Raw genomic sequence first — 22,389 nt, forward strand, 5'->3', positions numbered from 1 at the left:
GCTAATCTGGCAAGCGAAGGAAGAGGAACGTGGGGTTCAAGGACGCGGTGGCCCGAAGAACCAAACACAGGCAGAGGAGCCTCCCACTACCCCCAAAGCGTCCAGCTGAAGAGCCGAGAACCTGGAGCAAGGAGAGGGACAACACTGCAGAGCAGTTATTAAGGCAGTGCCTGGTCCCCCAGGAGGGATCTCCTGCACACCTCCAAAAAGCAAACGCGCCGAGAGCGGAGACCCCTTCCCCAGAAGCATCTCTCAACACGGGCACGGCAAGAGGACGAGCAAACCCCTCTGGCTGCAGCCTCCTCCAACTGGCAGGTCAGCAAGGCAAGGGCCCGTCTCCCGAGGGGTGCGCTCTGAGCGCGGGCAGGAATTCAGGAGAGGAAGTTTACGCGGCCGTTTCCTCTGCTGGTTGCTTTCCCTTGGCCGTCCTTCCTCCCAGAAGATAACTCGAACTTTGTACAGAAGTATCATTAGCTCAGACCACCTCCTCTAACCACGCCCGAGCCATCACCAGCGGGAAACAAAAAAAAAAAAAAAAAAAAAAAAAGCATTTGTGTAGAGTGACGACATCCTCCAAACTGTGCTGTTTTGGACCCTGAGCGTTTGGAGGGACGGAGTCATGGCGAAGGAATGCAGAGCCCCGGTCACTGCCGGGTTTTTCCGCGGCGCTGCGACAGAGCTGCCGTGTTTGAAGGGCCGTACCGACCGAAAGCGCCTGCGGTGGAGGTGTGCTGGCTGCCACGCTGCCAGGGGAGGGCAGAGGGGAATCTTTTTTCCATCCGCACAGGAGCGAGACCGAGGGGTCATTTCCTGACCTCGAGCAGCCTCTCCGCAGCTCCTCTTCCCCAACTGGGACAACAGCAACTCCGGCCTCCCTAGGAGGGGCCTCTCGGACGGGTTTGTGTCAACACTGGGAAGCCAACACCTTCCTGTTAGAAGTTAAACACTCTGTTTACAGACCTTAACGCGACCTTCGGCAGCGCTCAGCCAAACCTCACTCTGTCCCCCCTGTCCCCCCCCCTCAAAGCTCCCGGAGGGCAGCGGGACACGGAGCTGCGCCTATTACAGGAACACGCTCGATGCTTAACCGCCAGGAAGGGAACGCTCTCCCCGGTTCACTCGCAGGGCTGTGTGCCTGACTTCAAGCTTTTTAGCTGCTCCGTTACCTGATCATCTTTCCAACACAGCAAGCCTTTGACCCGAGCCACCCCCCCCCCCCCAGCCCCGGCTGCAATAATTAACAACGCGTTGGCAGAAGCCACCGGTGCTCTCCGCCGGCCAGCCAACATCTGGGACTGCCCATATCCCTCCCCCTGGCACCCTCTTCACTGCTCTTAGCGCAGCTTCCCCGTTTTGTAGCCTCAGCTTGCACCACCTTCCCAGCTCGGTAAATCTGAACTTCCTATCCTGCCAGCCCCGTGAGCTGCCCGACGCGGGACTTCGCTGGATGCCAGGGGTGGCCCAATAAAAGCAGCCGGTTCTGGGCAGCAGCATCGCAAGAGTCAAGATAATTGAGACAACCCTAAAAGCTGGCGTTGCAGCGGTCAGCTGCTTTGGGAGAAAGCTACAGAGGACGGAGGGAGGGAGAACACAGGCGTACATTGTGTAGGCAGGGAAAAGCTGGGAGGGACAACTACGCCCAGGGCTGGCTCTTTCCCCCCCCCCCCTTGACTGCCACTTTTCACGGGAGCCGTATTTTGATGGAGTGGAGCGCCTGATCAAAGAAAAGCAGGAATGAAGGAGGAGACCAAAGACGGAGCCTTCAGGGAAAGAATAAATGAGTCTTTGCAGAAGACCTGGAGGAACGACGAGAGGGTGGGCCTGGGATTCGGCTCCAGAGCGGAGGCGGGGAGGTGCTCTGCGGCCGGGCGCGCTTCTGAAGGCAGGTGTGCCCTTGCTGCAGCACTTCAGAGCATCGGTCAAAGCAAGTATGCAGACTTGACAGGCGATGGATCATTCAAGAGGAGGCTGGACAGCTTGCTACCAGCCCCTTGAAATGCCAGGGTAACCTGGGGGCTGATGCTTTAGATAAGCCCTTATTCCTTTGTGGGGATTTCTGCAGGACAAACATCTTCACCAGCCTTGTGACCAGCGTTTCAGGCCAAGCATTGTGAGGGCCCCAGTGTTCAACCCCAGGCAGCTGACAGTCGCCTCTGGGCAGCCAGTCTAAGAGCTCAGCACATCCTAAGTGCAGTTTCAAGGCACTGCAGAGAAACGTTCTGGCTCAGCCGGAATAGAAAGCAATTCTTGAAAGTGCTCTTTGTTTCCCTGAAAAATCCAGGCTGGCACTCAGACTCCTGCTTGGGATTTCAGTCAAAGAAGTTAGGACCAAAGTGTCAGAATTCAGAGTGAAAGCTGGAAAGTTGGACTATTTCCTTGTGTCAGAGAAAGCACGGGGAAAGAAAAAAAATACACCCTGCTTAAAAACTTCATGTACATTTGCAAACCCACAAGTCATTAAACACAGAAAAAGCCATTAGTTCTGTAGGACCCACAAAAATGTCGTGCTCTCCCCCTGCTGACTCTGCAGTTTGCCGAAAACCTTACTCCCAGCCCAGCACTGTCGTGCCTGGTAATGCGGGGGCAGAGGCCTGCTAAAAGGCAGTGGATTAAGTTATTGTTAGAAAAAAACAAAACCTGTTAATTTGACCCCCACAAAAGCACAGTATTTGCAGAAGCAGAGAGATCAAGCCCAGCAAAGAGCCACTTTGTTTCAGTCCCCAAGGAGGCCAATTCAAACTGGAGCAAAAGGAAAAGCTAAACTTCTAACAGCCTCTGAACGACCCCAATTTTTTAAAAATCAATTCCTGAAGCAACACCTCTATGTGTGTGTTCCTTTTTATTATTATTTTGGTTGAAACCAGAAAGCTGAGGGTCAGCAGCAAGAACCGCATCGCTGAGAAAACGTGTTTATTTTACCCAGTCCAGGCAGGTTGGGATGGAAGCCCCGTTAAGGTTTTATAGGCTGCCTGGATTTCCCATTCTGCAGATACACAACCTGAAGCCCACCAGAAGGCGGGGTGAAAGCAGCGTTTTATGCACCAAATGAACGCCTCACCCGCTGCTAGAGGGACAAAAAGAGCTGGCGTTCCAGCGCGGGGCAGGCCGTGCACTGGGCCAGCACCTCCTCCACTGCTGTCTGCGTGCCCACAAGCGATGCTGCTCCGAGCAGCTGACCAGAACAGCTCCCACTTGTACTGGGCAGACTGGAGGGGGAGGCTGGAGGAGGTGCCGAGCAGTTTCTACGCTGCAGCCAAATTAACTACGTTCCCAGGCTCCGGAGAGGGCTTAGGGGGATGTCAAACAGCATCAGCACTGACCTGTGAACAAAGTGCATTCTTGTGGATCTTCTTGTAAATAAGTGCTGGGCAGATGAAACAAATGAGGCTTCCCATCGTAGCACCTGTCAGGCCCAGGACTGTTTCCACTGGCAAAGAAGAAGAGAAGTCAGCAAAGGCCCCTTCCAGGACTGCCAGAGCGGCAGCACGTGGCGGCTGTCTGAGCCCGCAGGCAGGCTGGGGCACGAGCCCAGCCAGCCTGGCCATCCCACCCAGAAAAGCGAATAATCAAGACCAGAGAAAACAGCCAAGCCACCAGCCCTTGCCCCCAACTCACCATTCGGGATCATGATGCCTCCTACCATGGTTCCAAACACAACAGCCAGCGTCAGGGCTTTGAACCGAAGCGGGGGCATATAACCCCCAGCAGCGAAGGTGCCGTCTTTTTGCTGGAAGAGAAAGGGCGGGAGGGGGAGAATGGGTTTTTAGCTCCTGCTGCACAACCCCACAGCTCCTAAGCAATTACCCCAGCAGGCTCCAGCGGCTGCGTCACCTCCACGCTACGGGCTCTGCACGGGTGAATGCTGGGGGGGGGCAGTGAGACGTGCTGGATCAGTTTTAATACGCAACTGCGTTTGAACCTTCCAAACAGAGTGGCAGGGGGCATGGAGCCAAAGCTGCCATTTCCACCCTGCCCCAACTGTGAACCGTACAGCTGTATCCCAGTCCCTGCACCAGTGCTGCAGCTGCCCGGCCTCGGCGAGCAGCCCCAAGGCCAAGGGCATGAGAAAGGAACGCGGCTGAGAAGGAAGGAGGGAGACCGGTCACAAGGGGAAGAGCTCTGGTTTTGCTACGGCAGGGTGTCCCCCGACACCTCCGGGAGCAGAGCTATTCCCACCACGCTACAACGCATGTACCAGCTCCTCCAGCTTGACAGAAGACACCCCAGCTAGACGGCAGAGAGGAGGATCAGTGCTGCTGGGGAGCTGCCGATACCGGACGGTCTCCAGATGCCCACTGCTTCCCATCCCATCCGCGTCCTCCGAGCGGGAGATGCGGAAGGCAGAGGACCCAGCAAACCCCCAGGCCCTGGAGAACCAGCGGGTCCCCACTCTCCTGCCTGCACAGATGGGAGGGAAAAGCAAAGTGACAGGTTCAGAGCCCGAAGAGCAACGAGCCGAGCCCAGGCGAGAACCAAAGTCTTCCCGAGTGTTTCCAGCGCTTACTCCTCTGCACCCGCTGGCTTTCACCGATCATCTTCCCCCATCCTCAGGCCCTTCCGACGTGAGAAAAGAGCTGGGGGCTTCTCACAGGCAGAAGTGGCAGGATTTAGAGCTATAAATTGCTCAAGTTTTATTTCCTGCCCTAAGAGGTTTCTATTTATGCAGATACACAAAGGCCTCAGAACATTCCCACAATCTCTTACTGTTATTTACTGAATACCATCGGCATGCTTAGTGCCGTACAATACACAGAGGAGAACACGCTACTGCCACAAGGGACTTACAGTCTAAATCAGACAGACCAACTATAGTCACAAAGGCTGTCTGAAGATCTGACCCTGGGAAAGGTGAACGTGTGGGAGGGGGCTGTATTCCACCGCGTGCTTCTGCACCAGAGCGGCACCAAACAGCCAAGGGAGGCACTGGAGGAAGGGAACATGTGAGCCCGGAGGGGAAAAGGCTGCTCAGGGGCCTACAGAGAAAGATGCAAGAATGAGAATAATAATAAAAGAGCAGAAATGCGCAGGCACACACAGAAGGAAGAAGAAATGAGGCTGGGCTGGGCTCTGAGGGCAGGAACAGAAGCTTGAGCTAAATGCAAAGCGAGATAGAGTTGGCCAGCAAAAGGATGCCAGCTGGAGCAGCAGGAAATAAGGAGGCTCCTCTGTTTCCAAAAGCACATTTCTCCCTCTTTCTGAGGGGGAGAACCACCTCGGCTCTGAACTGTGTAACACTTCTGCGCGAGAGCTGAAATCCCCAGCAGAGCAGGGAAGCAGCAGCCACGAGACACGAGGCAGAGCAGAGAGCTTCGGGCTCACAGCTCCAGCACTTCTGCCCACGAAATTCCTCTGCAGAGAGGACAAGAACCTCAAAGCTTAACCATTCTGCAGAGCAGGATTTACAGGCTGCCACGGGCCTCCTGCTGCACCGTTACCACACACCAGGCACTTACAGTTTCACGGCGAGCTGGGGGTTTGTCCCTGTGGATAGCGAGTACCTACCACAAGTCAGAAATACGCAGTTGCCAACGGAGTCTCACAGACCCAAGGCCTGTTTGTAGCCCAGGTCGGCAGCCAGCAGCAGCAGCCAAAGAGTCACAGCAGCCCTTCAAAAAGCAAGTTTCAAAAGTGCACACCAAGGCAGCCAGCTGCTCCCGGCCCCACGAGAGGATCTTACCTGCTGCTCAAAGAGAAGGGTGTTCAGCGCCTGTCTGCACGGAAGGATCATCATCGGAAACCCCACAGCTACCGACATCATGAACCCCACTCGAATCATCTCCGTCACGAGGTTGGAAGGGAAGTTCATGAGGACGTTCCCAGCAATGGCTTCAGTGTAACTCACGTAGCCAAAGAATCCCACCTGTCCGGCAAGAGGAGGGCGTTTGACTCCAAGGCGCATTCATACCTGCTCTTTACAAACGGGGGGAGGACAGTGACCTGCCGTGAGTTAGGACCGGCCAGCCAAGGGGCAAGCGTGGGGGCCACCTCCACGGGCAACCTGTCAGCAGCCCCAGCTGCAGCACCCCCCAAAAGCCAAGACAGGCGGTTAACGACTCGTGGGGACCTTCCTAAAAGCGGAGGCAAGTTTCTCACCAAATACTTTCACGGAGGGACGTCGCAGCAAGGCAACGCTGCCACTGCCCGTGACGCCGAGCAGCGACACCCCGCTTGCTGCCGGGCCCACGGGCCGGCTCCCTCCAGTGAAGAAGGGGCCAGAACAATTCCCCCCAGCGGCCTAGCGCACAGGGCAAGGCTCTTCTCAGGAATTATTAACTCGGTTTCATTAACTGGTGCTTTATGAGGCATAACTCCCTTCCCATCTTTCCAACTGCAACAGGCTGAAAGAAGCTCTCCCAAACTCTGGAGAGCGTCTCCAGCTCCAGGCTGGGCCCTGGAAGGCAGAGAGCTGGGTCTCCACTCTGCCTCCCCCCAAGGAAACGTGCCACGTGGAAAATTGGGACTCTCCAAAAGCCTCCTGCACTGTTCGGTTCAACATCTCCCATTTAATTTTGCTTTCAGCAAAATGACTTCTCTCTTTCAGAATAAATACAGATAAGAAGAAACCAGCCCCATCTGAAGGTCAGTCATCACCCCTGTTGCCCCTCCAGAGCGTGTGTCTTCTGGCAAGGAAAGAGAAGGGGAAGTTTCTTACCGTAATGTAAAAGGTGGTGACCACGTTTAGGGAAGAAGCAAATATGGAGCTCATGATTTTAACAGATGGCTCATCCAAGCTATCATAGGTAGGCAAGACCTGACTGTAGAAAAGGGCAAATTATTTAAGGAAACCTTCTGCAGAGAGAGAGAAAAACCCAATTCCAGCACGTTCACTGCCTCAGCCCAGCAGCAAAGAATCCCTGACACCTTCCCCCTATGGAGCATAAACACTCGCTGCTATTCCACAATTTATATTGCTAATGCCAAGAGATTTCAGAGCACTCATAACTTTAAGTGTTGCAAAAATATTCCTGTTCTCCCCACCCCACCACGTGGAGCTAAACGTGTGATGTAAACATTTTGGTTCAAAAGTGTTGCAAAATGAATGACCGTTTGTTCCAGTGAAACACCAGTGGCACCAGGCCAGGCAGCGCATTGGAGATTATTGTTCTTGGAGCTCTCTATGCTGATAATTAAAGCAACGCAGTGTTTACAGAGCAAAAGCAGGAAGAAGGTTAGAGCATCACACTGTCTAAAAGAAAAGTTAAACAAACAAAATGAAATGCAGCGCCTGTCATATTTCAGCGCTGCTGCTAGAGCTCAGTTCATGGAAAGCTGGGAGCACAAATTACCCGGGATTTGGGGTATTTACAGACTTCGAAAGCACGCGGAATGTACTTTTTGACATCAGGTGCATATTTCAGCAACCCATTAACCTCTTGTTACTTTAATTCAAGTGGCTGCATCCTGGCCTCACGTTACTGAAGTAACTCTCAGGAGAAGGGGGGGAGCATCCAGTTCGATGGGAAGGGGGTATCCCCAGCTCCAGTGGGCGCAGAGCCATTAACAGAAAGTGTGTCAAGCCGAGGCCAGGCAGAAAAATCCTTAACCCTTAATCCCTTAATGTCAAACGGTTCTGCACAAAGGAAGCTGAGCGCATCAGCTCGCAGGAGCCCGCGAGACGCGCGGAGTCTGCGAACGCAGCACCGTGACAGCCATTTACTGCAGGGAGCGAGGAGAGCAGCCTCCCCAGGAGCATTTCCATTTCAGATTCCTCTCTGCCCTCAACGCAGCGACCTCCGCTAGATTAACCAAGTATGTCCCAGACTTCAGCCCCATGAGGGGAAGGGGGCCAGCCAAACATCCAGGCCCAGGAAGGAGAAGAAAGGAGGGAAGCGGAGAGGCTCTGCGGTGCGTGGGGTGGGACAGGTTGGTGTTACTGCAGGAGCAGCAGCAGTGACACGGGGAAAAGTGCCTTGCAAAGTCCAGCTGCACCTCCTGGGGTGACCTAACGGCACCCGTTTGGTTAACGTGGGTCGGGAGGACCAGCACAGCGTCCCTCAAGCCCCCACGACACACACTGCTGGGCCCTCCTGACCATCACCACCTCTCAAGGCAAAGCAAGAAGACAAGACACATGCAACAGGCAGCATGTCCTGACATGTCCGGGGTTTATTTTTAAGCAAAATGACTGCACTGAAAGCCAGCGAAGGATCAGGGATCCTTCCCTGCGTTATCTGTTACACCGCAACCTCAAAGAGGGCACAAGCAGATGGTTCCTCCTGAGCAGAGAGCCGGCAAGTCAGAACAAGTAGTCTCAGAGAAAGCAGCTTTGCTTCAGAGATGGCCAGAGCTGCTTCAGACTATCTGTTCTTCACCCTCCCCGTAGGAACCACCTTGCACAGGCTCTCCGAGCGCAGCACTAGCTCAGCCTGCAGGCATCTGATGCTCACAGAGGCAATGAACACACACCCCCCCCCCGCCGATTTTTATTATCCCTGTGATTTCAGCATTTTTGCATCCATCTGCACCAAAACAGCCATCTCCAGAAATTAGAAGTTTTCTCCTGGAAAGCTCTACTGACTCCTCTTTAATCAGAGGGTTCAGTGACTTGACCAAGGGCACGCAAGGAGGCTGCAGCAGAGGTAACCCTGGAGTCCTCGTGCTCCCAGCTCTCAGTTCCACAGCGAATTTCCACGCAACATAACTGTAGAGGAGTGACCCACTTTGCAACTTCAGCAACAACAGGACAGCTTTTAAAGAGCGAAGGGTATTGAACTTACAAGTAAAGCAGGGTCGAGTTTTCCAAGCTAGAATAATAGTGCACTTATTTGTCCTTACTGTATGCTGCGTTTGCGTGCGGAAGGCAAAGGATTTCTGCTTTATGTCAGAATTATTTATTTTTTAAAAAGGTGATTCAGAGGTTAGCAAAATTAAACCTACCTAGCTGCGAATAACATGCTTATAAAGATTGCCAGGGCTGGGGACAGTGTATTGCCCTGGTGCTTGGAAAAAACGCACAGCTTTAGGTTGGGCTTGCCACGTAAGTGCTGTAATGGAGCCTGTATTTAGGTATGTGCACGCTGGTCCAGGCCAAACGATTTCCCTGCATTTCCAAATCCCAGCAAAACTGTGCTGGGTACTGTGTGGCTACCATAAGGAAAAAAAAAAAAAAAAAATATATATATATTGGAATTTAAAAACTCAAAAATGTTAACAAGGTAAAGCTGTAAAAGAATACAACTCCCGTCGCCAGTTGTAATGGAGACATTAAACAGCAAGACTGGAGCGTGTTCGGGTAGGAACCGAGCTGCCAAGAGAGCCGATAAGTGGAAAATGATGATTTGGATCTTGCATGTGGGTGTAAACACAGCAGTCTGAACAAATTTTATCTGTCACATTCATTTACTGTTGGCATGCTACCCATTTGCTAGAACTACAGGGGGGAAAGCCCGACTCTGCCAGCCTTCCAAATGAGGATGGTCTTTTCCGTGTCCACATTTGGATTTACACTTCTATTTAAAGTCTGTTACTATTCTGGCCAGGCACGTATTGCTCACTTGCCATTTTGGTGCAGAAGGTAATGCTGCCTGAAATGTGAAAATAGCCTGGTCTGCCATCACGTCCTTCCGTGTGCCAACGGAAACCCTCATTAAAAGCAGGTAACTGGAAACGCGCGAACAACTCTCCAAAGTCAACGACGGTGCGATCTTCTGAGTATTCTCATAGAAATTCGGGGAAGCAGAGAGCAGCCGCGAGCGTCTGCTACCCTGCGGGGGGCCCTGCGGCCAGGAGGCAGCCCAGCCCCGCTGCCCTTCCTGGTACTAAATCATTCCTTTCAAAACGGGGGAAATTCATCACTTATGCAGCTGTACCAGAAGCGACTTGCATTACACTGAGTATCTGTTTGGCCCAAATGATCTTGTGTTGCTCAAGTACAATAACTCCCAAGTGAAATATAACTCCCCCCAGCCAGGTAACAAAAGGGTCACAACTGAATGAGATGCTGTACTTCAGTGGGCTGTAAAATATTTTGATTAAAATAAAATAGGAAACCAGATGGTATCTATCCCTTGCAGATCCTCGTGACCCTCTGCCCTCACAAAAACTCACCGCGCACCACAACTGCCAGAAGTGGGAACGGCAGGTACTTACGACTGGCAGGCAAAAGACATGCCAAAGATGGGGATGCAGCGAAAAATGCCCTCCCAGCGAGTGTAACTAACTCGCTGCAGCCACTGCCCGCCGAAGAGGCCATGCTTGAAGGACGACAGCACGATCTGTAGCCAAGAGAAAGAAGAGGGGTTCAGATCCAACCCAAACCCAACTTCACGGCAGCGGTAGCGCTGGTGCTGGGATAAAAGGCAGCGTGGGGCAGCTCCGCGAGGAACAGCTCACGCTCACGCCGCCAACCACAGCCCCATCTCCGTTAGTCAAACTCCCCAGCTCCCCACCGCACCCACCCACTTCATTAAACCTCCCAGCAACCTCCAAGGGCCCCTGGCCACCAAGGATCCTGGGGTGTATTTTAAAAGCTCTAAGACATTCCCCCCTTGTTTGATGCCATCAGACACCACAGCACACAACCAGGGTGGAACAATTTCCGCCGACACATTTAACCGGGAGAATTATTGTTCCCAGCAATTTCTTTTGCACTCTTTTAAACACATTTTAAAATCCAAACGGGAAGCGACATTTGCCTCGGAGAATCCTTTTCAGCGGAGAGAGACAAAGGTTTCTAAAACAGGACCCCACCTGCACACTGCTACTCCAGAGCCATTCAACAACGCCAGCTCACCAAAGACAAGGATAAACTTCACAAAAACGGGGGGAGCGAGGCACCCAGAGGAGGCCAGGGGAGCTCTTTTGCCATTGACAGGGAAACTGGCAGGCATTGGGTTGCACAGGAAACAGAAGGTAAATATGTCTGAATGCCTGTTTATAATATCGCCTGAATGGGGGTTTTCTAATCCCCAGAGATTATGTTTTAGTGCAGCCAACTCTCATGAAATGTTGTGGTTTTCTTAAAGGCGCAGCTCCTGGAACACAGCGGTTCTGTACAACACCCCTTTACAGCTCCCAGCCTCCTTACAGAGGCAAGCTCAGAAGCATGACCCAGCACAACCTACGAAAAAAGGTTAAGTGGAAAGGATTTCCACACCTCCCTCTTCTTCCTTCTGTTTCAGCTCTTCCAGTCCTGAAATCTGGGAGAGACAGGGCTGGGGCTTCATGAAGAAATCACATGAGCACCCGTGAGGAGAAACTTGAAGTCATTAAAAAAGTGAAAGTCTCCACCCCTCCGTAAATGGTGCTACACAATGGGGCTTGGCCAAGCCAAACAGGGCCATCTTATCCTACTTAATCTGAACGGTCAAGAATCCATTCACCTCAGGGAAGAAAAGCTTTTCTAGAAATATCTAAGAACAAGTATGCGCTATGTACCAGACTTGAGACTGTGAAGCTTTCGATGCTCACGAAATAGGAGTGCTAGTGTCTAACGAACAAAACTGCTTGCAGCCTGAAAGACATTAACCATCAGCAGCAAAAAAGTATGCAAAGTACATGCTTGAGTTCTCCGCCAGAGCTGCCTTCCCCCTACAGATTAGAAGCACTGAGGTTTTCCAGGCAAAACACTAACACATGATGAAAGTCCTTCTGCTTCCGGGCACTCTGCCCCACATCTTCCAGCCTTTGATTCAAAGTTCAGAGCCCTAAATTATAAGTCACCAACAAGCAGAATAAGCCACAACTCGATTTGTGGTTTATTATCATTTGTGCCACCACGGTCCCTAGCACGGGTAATAGCTCACAGACCCACTGGCCAGCTTCTACCCTCTCTACCTCCCCACCTCCACCAGCTCAAGAGCACGGGCACCCACATCGCTCATTATGCCCGCCACGAGCAGCACTAATTATCAGGAAGGACATTTTAAACTTGAGGCCTGCACCTGCAGGCTGTGCCGGCGGGAACATCTGTGTTAAAACAATAGGGAAACAGCATTCCCGGTGTCAATACTCACCACGAACATGAACACGGTGTAAAAGATCAGAGCCATGGCACTGAATGACTGTATGGAGGCCATCATGTTCCTCTGGAGGCTCAGGGGAAGTACAATGCACAGGGAGACGGCAAAGAGCAGGACTATCCGGAAACTGCCCGACACCTGGAAAAGGGACCTGCATAAAGAACTGGAGCACGGAGGATACTCCAAACACCCCACCAAATTAGCAAAGTAACTCCCCAATGTGCTTCATTTTTCCAGAGTGAGAAACAACGCAAAGCCAGGACAGATTTTGAAAGTGAAATTCTGCTTCCATTCGTATTTAAAGATTTGATGCTGCAAGCTTGCCACTTCTGCAGCTAGGTCTGTGATTAGCTTATGCAGTCACTGGGTGCCACTGTTGCTCTACACAGTGCGTGACAGGTCCATCCTGAAGTGGAAGTATTTGGGGGGGGGGGTGGGGGGTGTTTAAATGCTAATCCAGCACAAGCTACTTAGGTATGTTCATGCAATTAAATAAAAAACCGAACTTACTTGGGAGACAGGAGATTGAAGACTTGAAAATTCTGATCCAGAAAATTAATCAAAGCCTCACACTGGCATTTATTATAGCAAAACACTCTGAAACGCTTGGAAATATTTAATACCTAATTTGGCTGCAGCCACAACACGTCTTCTTAACTTCACAGTCCCTTAGTCGGAGCTCAGCAGCACCAGGCGGAGCAGATAACAGCCCTGCCAAAAACCCTTCCACGCGTCCATTTTGCTTCCCCGCACAGCCCTCGCGCCGGCTCCGAGGGCTGCTGCTCACAGCTCTCCAGGAAGAGCAGCAAGAGCCTCCTGCCCACGAGGAGCACCTCTTGCCACCACGCGCCCTGAGCCGACACCAGGCTCCTCAGACAGCTTATTTTATCTTAAAGAGGAGGCAGGCACACCGTAACTTTGGCCACCAAAACAGCAAGGGACAGGGCAGAAATCCCTCTTGAAGTAGAGGGCTGCAAGGAGGGGAGAGCTGGGACAGAACAGCCACTACCCGGTGGGGAAGGAATTGAGACAGGAAGCATCATCTCCTCCAGGAATCCGCTCCAGAATTAAGCGAGACCAATTTAAAAAGAACTTCTCTGTTGGAGGTGCCTTATTGGAGGTTTTACACATCTGATTGCTCGCCACGCGTCCGGGCTTCCAGGACCTCATAGAGCTCAACGCTCCGCGCACGAGGCGCGCCACTAAAGCTCAGATGAGCCCACGGCGCCTCGTGGGCTGCCGAGCACACTGCTAAGGCTGGAGGCTCTTCGCTGTATCTACGGCACACAGGGCTCGGCGCAGGAAGAACCGGGACCGCCGTCTGCGTTGCAGACGTGAGCTGGGGAGGGGGGGGGGAGGATTTATTTACCTGAAATCCAAGCAGCCGGGCAAAGAAGTTGGACCCCAAATCGCCGATGACGACGTAGAAAGCAATGCACGTTCCCAGCATCAGCCCAATCATGCTGCAAAACCAACAAAACGCGCACAGGTGAGGAGGCTGGAGCAGGAATCCTGACAGGCAGCTCCTGCTCCTGGGCGGGTGCGTCAGCAGCCACCTCCCCGGAGGGTCTGTACTCCGCGCAGCCCTCGCGAGAGGACGAGGCTTTGTTAAGGCTTAAGGCTACCTTCGAGGCTGGGCTGGGAGCAAGAGCCATCCTACATCCACTGCAGCTGCTGGTGAAGGATTAAGGCAAAGGTTTAGCACCAACAAGGTCTGACCGGCTACACCCCGCGCGCAGCTGCAACAGCTGAAGATTGGTTAGGGACCTACTGCACGCCCCGCTTACCGAGCAACGTCCCGAAGAGTTAAATAGAAACAGCTGAAACGGTACATTTAAAGCAACTTAAAATCTTGTGCAGTTGTTCACTTGTGTTCAGAGGCAGAGCAGCCTCAGCGTGCCTTGCTTCAGCGTACATCCACCCTCTAACATGACTTTCTGGCAAGTCAGGGTGGAGATGAGCCCCCAACTTTGCTGAAGCCACGCCGAAAACGCTTTTGGCAACCAGTAGTAAAGGAGGTTTTCTGTCTGGAAGGATACACTGGGCTGCGAGCTCGTGCTCCCAGCCGTATGAGCGGGCTGTGCGCCGCTACCGGTGCGGAAGGGGAGGGCCACACTTTTATCCTCAGGTTTGTGAAGTGCAGGCCCGCAGCTCTGCATTCAACCCCAGCAAAATAAAAACCAGAGATGCCCATCCACACCTAACAGCTTGGCTAGAGACACTGCTCCGGTAACAACCCGTGCACGGGTTGAACCGCTGTTTGAAGCCACAGAGAAAACAAACTTTGCAGATGGCAAGAACTCCATGATTTCTTGGGAAAACAAACAAACAAACAAACAAACAAAAAAACACAAAAAAACAAAACCAAACAAAAACATTTAAAAGAATCAGCAAAAGATTCTCTCAAGTCCCACGCCCTGCAGCAGAGGCCTACCATGAAAGCCTCGATACCAAGTCAGCTCTCAAACTTCTTTCCACAAAAAGGACCACACTTTAATGAAAAGATTGTCTTATGAACTGCTTCTCCTCCCATTCATGATTGCATGGACCACTTTCCCTCCCAGTTCCAATTATATAACATCCCTGTGGCAATTACAGCAATTGCTTGCACAGACAAGTAACATCTGAGAAATATCCTGTGTATTTTTAGCGTGGTGCAGCAGTTTGCAGCTGGGAAGAGGGAAGGAGCCAGCACCACCGACTGGCCAGGGCTCAAGACGCCTCCACCAAAGAATCTCTGCTGGAAAAAGCAGCGCCGTAACGCCGTCCCCCTCGCCCATCACAAGTGCTGAGTGAGACCTACGGGGGAGCTTCTACCTGCACGGGGGTCATCCGAGGAACCAGGCTCTGTCCCGAAACAGAGACAGGATCTCTCCCCATCTCCCAGCGCCCGCCGCGAGCAGGACCGGAGCAGCTACAGGGTGGATCCGAGGTGCTGAATGCTCTCCCTCCCGCTAACTCACGGCAATCTTGGCAGGGATTCCACCCCTGGAAAACGGCCACGAGTGCCATGCCCGTGATTTCACAGCACACGCAGCAGAGCGGGAGATGAGTTCATTCCCTGTCTGGAAAGCGCCCCCGTCTCCTCTCGGGAACGGGTGGGATATGCCGAAGGCGACACCTGCGAGCCGTGCTCAGGGGATCTCACTTACCCCCCTGTCCAAATTCTAGGTGGCAAGGAAGACTTCTGGGACCAGAGGAGGCAGGAGGGTAAGAAATGAGAGCGCAGCAAGGACACAAAATGCTACAGAGCAGTATTTTACATTAAAGAAAAACAAACTATTCAAGCTTTAAATAAGTAGCAGATTACCTTGTTTCCACCAGCATTTTTCCTGCTTTTCCATAGGCGTGAAATGCTGGCATAAGAGATAAAAAAAAAAAAAAAAAAAAAAAAAAGTTGCAGTTAGTCAAAGAAAGGTCCAGAACGTGGCACACACATCAGTTCAAAATTAAACAATAATAGTGCAAAGGGCAGTGCAGCAGGAACCCACCGGTGTTGTGTGTTGGGGCTGTTTCCCTTGCCCGCCCTCCCACTTTCTTTTTCAGACGTGCCCTCTGAAAACTGAAAACCACATAAGACAGGAACAAAGATGAGGAAAAGATAGAAAGCAGGTTCTCTTTTTTTTTTTTTCTATTTTTAAAAAAAAAGCGGTGTGAAGTAGCAGCCACACATGGCAACCATTAAAAGAAAGTCAGCGCGGAAGAGAAAATATGCATGTATAAGATGCTGTGTGGCAAAAAGTTACTGCAGTGCAAAATTTCAATCAAACTCTCATTTTTATTTTTATCTTCCCACTATAACTGAACCGCCTGACGTTGCTGGATGGGAGATCTGAGATGGTGCCCAGAACGTTCAATCCCATACCCAGAATACCCAGTACTCACAACCCACACCAAAGGGGCTGCTGCCAAGAGAATTTTTTTTTTTTTTTCCCCTCCCATACTTCTAGCAGAAAATGATCAGTAGTCTTTAAATCATTGTGTTTTTTCTTAAAAAGAAAATGCCAAGAAAACTCCGCTTGTATTTTTAGATCTTACTGGGTAGAATGGGAATTAAGACCTCCAGTTCCAGAGACCACATCACCCGATTCTGTCAGTCTTTAACTGCAGAGGTCCAACACGAAAACCACCACCCTGGACTCCCCCCTTTGTCTTCTCTCAAGGTACAACACGCATTCCTGGAGGCCACCAGAAAACAAACTTTATTTGCTTCTGGAAGCATCTTCTGCTATTTTAAATATGAACTTACAAACTCTGATTTCTTTGGACTCTGCTTGAGCTAAAAATTAAGGAAACAAGATGTTCTTCCACAGAATGAGAAAAAAGCATGGCAGGAGACCCACAGCAGAAAAATAAACCGGAGCTGTTATGTGGGGTAGCACCGAAAATAGCCGATGGCTCAGTGACAGACCGGGTGGAACAGCCGCCACCAGGCACGCTGCCCGAGTGTGAAGAGCGATCGCACCGCTTCGGCCTCCAGCTCCCACCTCGTTTGGGAACTCGTGACGATAAGGGGAAAAGGCAACAGCCTTGGGGGGGTTCAGTCACTCAGCCAAAGGGCCAGGGATGAGAGAGAGGGGGGGGGAAAACGTCCCCCCTGGGGACTGGGTCATTAAGGAGCCAACCTCCAGAAGGGCTGCACATGCTCCTGCGAGCTCCGTCCTCCCGTCGCGCAGAAAGGTGGGTGCCCCCAGATAACAGCTACAGCTGCCGGAGGCTGAGAAACACTCGGCCTCCTGGGCTGTAAGAGATGTTCTAATGAGAACAAGCCTTCAAACGATATGCCAGATGTCCCCATCTGGGACACGGGAAAAATTAGATCCTTTATCTTCTCAAGGAGGAAGGAGATGATGACTGTAAAATAAATTGTCCAGTCAAGCATCTTTGGAATGGGATCTCTAGATGCCTAACAAGCTGGGCAGAGCTGAATCTGCTCGGTAATTAGAAAAGCCCTTTTAAACCAAGTGGTTACTAGAACAGGCAACCCGTGTTTCAGCACTTTTCTCTGCAGGGAGCGGAGCCGAGCGGCTCCTGGGGGTGCAGCGTGCTGCTGGCAGGGTCGGCACCCGGCACAGGCAGTCTGCAGAGACCCAGGCCACGTTCAGCAGCTGTAAGGGGAGGCATGAACTCATCTCCCGGTCAAAGGCTGTCTGGGAACTGCATCCCGCTTCCTGTCCTCATCCATCAAAGGCCCTTCCTTTCCACGCAGTGCAGGAAAACAGCGGTGAAAAGCGAAATATTTTTAATACCCAGCCCCTTCAGGCACCGAGCGCTGCCGAGCAAAGACGTCTGGGCTAGATATCAGCCTGTTACAGCCCTGGCTCTTTTGTAGCTGTAACGATCGCCCTCAGTGTTCCTCCGGAAGGGACTGGCTGACTGAAGTTAATTTGCAAAACTTTCTTACATCTTTCAGCCCTGCCAAAGCCTCCCACAGAATCAGCTGCAGGGGCTGCCAGGATCTCTCTCGCAGATGTACCAGGGCACAAGCCCGCGGTGACAAAGGCTGTCTGTGTGGAGCTGCTCAACCTTAATGCATTAGGATGCATTATAGGAGCGCTGCCTTTCCTCTCGGGGCTGTCCCTCCCGGTGGCACCTCTCCCAGGGCAGAGGGAGGGAGCAGAGGCATTTCTTTCAGCGCCAGCGTTTTGCGTGCCAGGAAGTTTAGAAGCATTACTGGCCCTCTGTGTATTCGAGCCCCTTGGCTTCGGGGAGCGCAGAGGATCCCTTCTTCCCGGGAGACGCTCCAAGGTGGAGGGGACTCTCTGTACTTCGGGGAAGCGGCACACAAAGGCGTGTTGTGAGGGGGCAGGGAGAGGCAACGCGGGCAGCTGGGCTGGGAGCGCTGGGGACAAGCCAGACGCTACCTGGGGCCTCCCCCCTTCCCTCCGGCATCACAGGCACGACCTCCGAGACCACAGGACTTCTTGGTCTTTTCAGTTTCTAGCAGAGATAACTTGGCAGAAGCCAAGGCGTTGCAGCCCAGCAGCAGCCCCTCGGGCGCACTGAGGACGGAGGAAACCCCTCTGTCAACAACATGGTCAGGGAGCGAGCCGTGCCTTTCTTTAGCTCTTTTACCAAGGGCAATGCCAGCCAATTCCCTCCTCCCCCAGAGAAATAAGGGAAGCCGAGTAAAAGACGACTTTTCCTGTCGTTTCACGTGCCGATGGAGAAGACTGGAACCCGACCACCTCCTCCTACCCCCCAAGTTGGTCAGAATCAGAAGAGAGGGCACAAGCAGAGGCCAGCCCTGGCGCCAGCGCAGAGGCGACGAGCTCCGAGGAAGAGGGCTGGCAGGTTCTGCCAAAAACCCACACATGAATCTTGCAGATGTTTTTATTTTCTTGACCACTTGGAACCTCGCGCGCTGTTTCCTCTCGGCTCTGCCATAAACGCGCGCACAGCTCGGATCCAGGCAGCCCGAGCTCCATGCCAGGCTCTCTGCTGGCAGAACCCGATGTCCTCGGCAGCACACTGGGTGGGGAAGCTCGCGGCTTTCGTGCCGAGACCAATAATTTACACCAGACACCCGCTACGCCAGCTCCCGAAAACTTGGGTTTTGATCAGTCAGTGCTGCATCTCCTCCCCTGCCCTGCAGAGTCAAAACAATGCTGCGCCTATTAACTTCACTGTCAAGAGCAGAATTAAACCCAGCGCGTTCCCCTGGGGACATGGAGTAGCGGGGGGAAAGAGACTGACAGAGGAAAACAACACAAACTGAAAACTACATCAAGCAATCATTTGCTATTCCAACAACATCAGTATGAAAGTTGTAAATTAAGAGGTCAAAGTAAAGCTGCAGTTAAAAAAAAAGAAAAAAATGAGCCCTAAAGCTGAAAATTCTCACCGAGGCCGGGGTAGGTCCTGCGCTTGCTGAGATTGGCCGATTTCACCAGGAACATGCAGGATTGATGAGTCATCCAAGAACAGAAAATCAGCAGCAGAGCTCCCAGGACAATGCCACACTGAAACGGGAGGAGAGCAGAGGAAAGGCAAGCGCGAGATGGCAGGTCAGCCGTGCCGTCCAGCCTGACTGCCCTCGCTCACACATTTCCAGCCACACTTCTGCCTGATAAAGAAGTTCCCTCAACTTCAGAGCAGCCTGAAGAAACACAGGCGTCTGAGCTCAAATTTTAATCTCTCTGCAGCCCAAGGACAATGCGGAGCAGCCACCTGTTTCCCACAGTTTCCAGCTGCACCAATTTAAGCACCAAAGAGCGAACTGGGAGCTGCTCACGGAGGAGAATTTCCAGGGCTCCCCTTGTGCCTTCTGCAAGATCACAGGGAGCGAAGAAACACCGCTCCTAATCCCGAGGTGCAAACACCACTGTAAATGTATTTAGCAAGGACTATTTGAAAGTGTAAACTGATTACCAAGCTCACTACCAGCGCGGGACCTTAAACACTGGACACTTTTTAAGCAGGTGGCTTTAGAGAGGCACAAGGGATGCCAGCTCTCCATCACAGCTGCCCTTTTTCCTGCTGTGTTTCAATCTGGTGCCGGCCGTGGGGATGGCGGCAGCTCCTGGGCAGGGGGGAGCGGGGGGCACAGCTCAGCCTAAGGGCTCAGCAGCCGGTTTCGTGAGCTGAGCCGCATTTATCACACGGATAAATTCTTCTGGTTCCGCCCCCACACACGTACACTTCTACTCCCGAGAAAGGCAGAAACGGTCACACGGAGACCTCACGGCAATGAAAAATCACGAAGTTTGGTACAAGAGATGCCCGATCTCCGTCTTCAGCGCTGCTTTTGCTGAGCATTCCCCCGCCAACCACCCCGAAACGCTGAACCACCCCCGGGGCCTGGGGCCTCCGGCCGCCCCATCGCTCGCACAGCCCCCCCCCCCCGCTCCCCCCACGGGGAACCCCCCGCTGTGCCCCCCCCCCCCCCCGGCCCCGGGGGAACACGGGCAGGACACACCCCCCCCCCCCTGCAACCCCCGCTCGGTTCGGTGAGACCCGACACCCCCCCAACCTTCCACGGGAGGCGAGGGGCCGCCCCGGGGGGGGGGTCCCGGGGGGAAGGAGGGGAGCGGGGCGGGCGGAGCGCTCACCTGCCGGAAGCAGAAGGGCACGGTGAGCACGCTGACCCCCACGATGCTGTTCACCACGTTCATGATCAGGCCCCAGTTGGAGCCCGCCGAGCCCGCCATGGCCGGCGGCGGGGGCGTCCCCGCGGCACCGGGGCCCGGCTCGCAGCCGCCTCCCCCCCCCACCGCAGCGGGCTCCTCAGCCGCCCCCCCCCGCCATGGCCGGGCCCCGGCACCGGCCACAGCGGCACTTCCGGGTTCCGCTGCTCCGCTGGCGCTTCCGGGAAGTCACGGCCGGCGGGGGGGGGGGGGGAGAGGGAGGGCGGGCAGCGAGACGCGCGGGGCAGAGCGGCGCTGAGAGGGCTGTTCCTGCCGCCGTGGAGGACCGTGCCCGCTGCTCCTGGGGGTGTTCGTCCGTCCGTCCCCACCCCCCCCCAGCCTGGGGCACCCACCCGGGCGTGGGGGGGCGCGTGCCCGAGCCCCACGCGCGCGCAGCACGCAGGCGCGTGCCTCCGCGCGCACGCGAAGGCGCGTGCACAGGCGCCCGGGCGCGCGCCCCCGCACGTGCACGCACAGCCAGCCCTACACGCGTGGGCACGCGCGCGCATGTGGAGGCGCACGCAGGCACACGCACCCACGCACACGCATCCGCGCGTGTGTGTGCACGTGCACGCGCGTATGCATCCGCACACGGATATGTACATGCACACACAAGCGCATGCGTGCACACGCATGCACACCTATGCATAAACTCATGTATATACACATGCACATGCACACACGTGCATACACACGTAGCCATGCATATGCATACATGCGTGTACATGCACATGCCTACACACATGCATCCACACACATATATGTACATGCACACGTGAGCACATGCACTGCACACACATACACACCTATGCATACATGCAGGTATATGCACATGCGTACACACATGTGCATACACACGTATACGTACATGCACACGCATGCACATGCATACAGCACCTATGCATACACGGATGTATATGCACATACATGTGCATCCACACACATGCGTACATGCACATGCACGCGCATACATGCACGTTATATGCATACACACACATGCGTATGCACACACACACACATATACATACACACGTGCATGTATGTGTCCGTGCACACACCGTGCCGGTCTCTCTGCCGGCAGCGGGGCTCCCCCAGCACCTGCGCTCGGGGGGGGCCGAGCACCCCGAGTTTTCTCCCCCCGGGGGGCCTCGCGGTGTGCGGGTAACCGGCTGTGGGTGCTGCGCCCCACGCCGTGGCTACACGCAAACCCCCCACGGCCACGGCAGCCGCTCCCCCGGGGGGCTCCCCGCCTGCTCGCTCTCCATCCCCCGAGCAGGAGAAAGCAAAAAAAAAAAAAAAAAAAAAAAAAAAAAAAAAAGGCTGAAAGGGGGGGTGGGGGGGGGCAATCTGGCGGGCTCCCCCAGGACCGCGCACCGCGGCAGGTCGGCACGCCGGCTGCACGCTCCCCTCGGAACGGAGCACGCGGCGCTTGTATAATTTGCAGCAATTGCGACGGGGAAACCGCAGGAATTTGCTCTACAAAAGGTTCGCAGGGAGGTGAGCGCCGCTGCCTAATTCCCTCCAGGTGCCGCGCGGGTTCGTGGGGGGGGGGGGGGGGGGCCGGCGGCGGGAGCACCCCCTGCCCCTCTCTTCCTCCTGTACCGGGGGGGGCCGTGCCCGTGTCCCTGCGTGTCCCCAGGGTGGGATTGGGGGGGTCCCCCTCGGGATTGTCGCTGCCCAGGTTTTGGGGAACCCCAGTCGTGGCCTGGAGCACCCGGGCGTGGGACGTGGCACCCCGCCGTGGGGTGCTGTACCCACGCACAGGACCACAGGGCTGCAGGGAAGGGGGACCCCTGGGTGCTGTGGGGGTTCCCCCGTGCCCCCAGGAACACTGCAGCGAGGCCCATGTGTCCCCCCTAAAAAGCTGCCACGGCTGCAGACCCCACCCAGGACCATCCCTGGGGGGCCCCCACGTAGCGGGTTGCAAACACACGCCCACCAGCCTGTGCCAACAACCCCCCCCACACACACCCCCCTGTGCAAATCCACGGACAAGTGTGCACCTACGCGCACACGTGTGTGGGCACACGGGGGGATTGGGGGGGCAGGAGCACCCCACAGCCCTGCCCTGGCACCCACCGGGTACTGCGGGATGGAGCATCCCCCACCCATGGGTGCACCCACCGGGGAGGGTAGAGCTGCCACCCGCCGTGCCGGGCAGGGGAGAGCACCTTGCTCCTGCGCGGAGGAGACATCTGCAGCAAATTAGAGGGGAAATCATCTTTATCCAATTAGCGATACACGGCCTGGAACTCCGCGCTGGCAGAAAAAAAAAAAAAAAAAAAAAAAAAAAAAAAAAAAAA

The 22,389-nt window shown here is 54.1% G+C and overlaps 1 protein-coding gene across 1 annotated transcript in view; it reads right to left on the reverse strand.

Moving 5' to 3' along the window:
• The window catches only part of SLC38A10 (solute carrier family 38 member 10), a 37,794-nt gene extending 17,550 nt beyond the window's left edge, over positions 1-20,244 (reverse strand). Inside the window, exons 1-10 of the mRNA XM_042802733.1 lie at positions 20,012-20,244; positions 18,805-18,922; positions 15,271-15,316; positions 13,330-13,423; positions 11,955-12,098; positions 10,090-10,214; positions 6,653-6,755; positions 5,678-5,860; positions 3,616-3,727; positions 3,321-3,427 (exon numbers count right to left, since the gene is read on the reverse strand). Of these exons, the coding sequence (XP_042658667.1) occupies positions 3,321-3,427; positions 3,616-3,727; positions 5,678-5,860; positions 6,653-6,755; positions 10,090-10,214; positions 11,955-12,098; positions 13,330-13,423; positions 15,271-15,316; positions 18,805-18,922; positions 20,012-20,110 (1,131 nt within the window). The 5' untranslated portion in view covers positions 20,111-20,244. The remainder of the gene's footprint in view (positions 1-3,320; positions 3,428-3,615; positions 3,728-5,677; positions 5,861-6,652; positions 6,756-10,089; positions 10,215-11,954; positions 12,099-13,329; positions 13,424-15,270; positions 15,317-18,804; positions 18,923-20,011) is intronic.
• Between the last annotated feature and the right edge of the window lie 2,145 nt (positions 20,245-22,389).

Source organism: Tyto alba, unplaced genomic scaffold, assembly GCF_018691265.1.
Source record: "Tyto alba isolate M040663 unplaced genomic scaffold, T.alba_DEE_v4.0 Super-Scaffold_39, whole genome shotgun sequence".
NCBI lineage: Eukaryota > Metazoa > Chordata > Aves > Strigiformes > Tytonidae > Tyto > Tyto alba.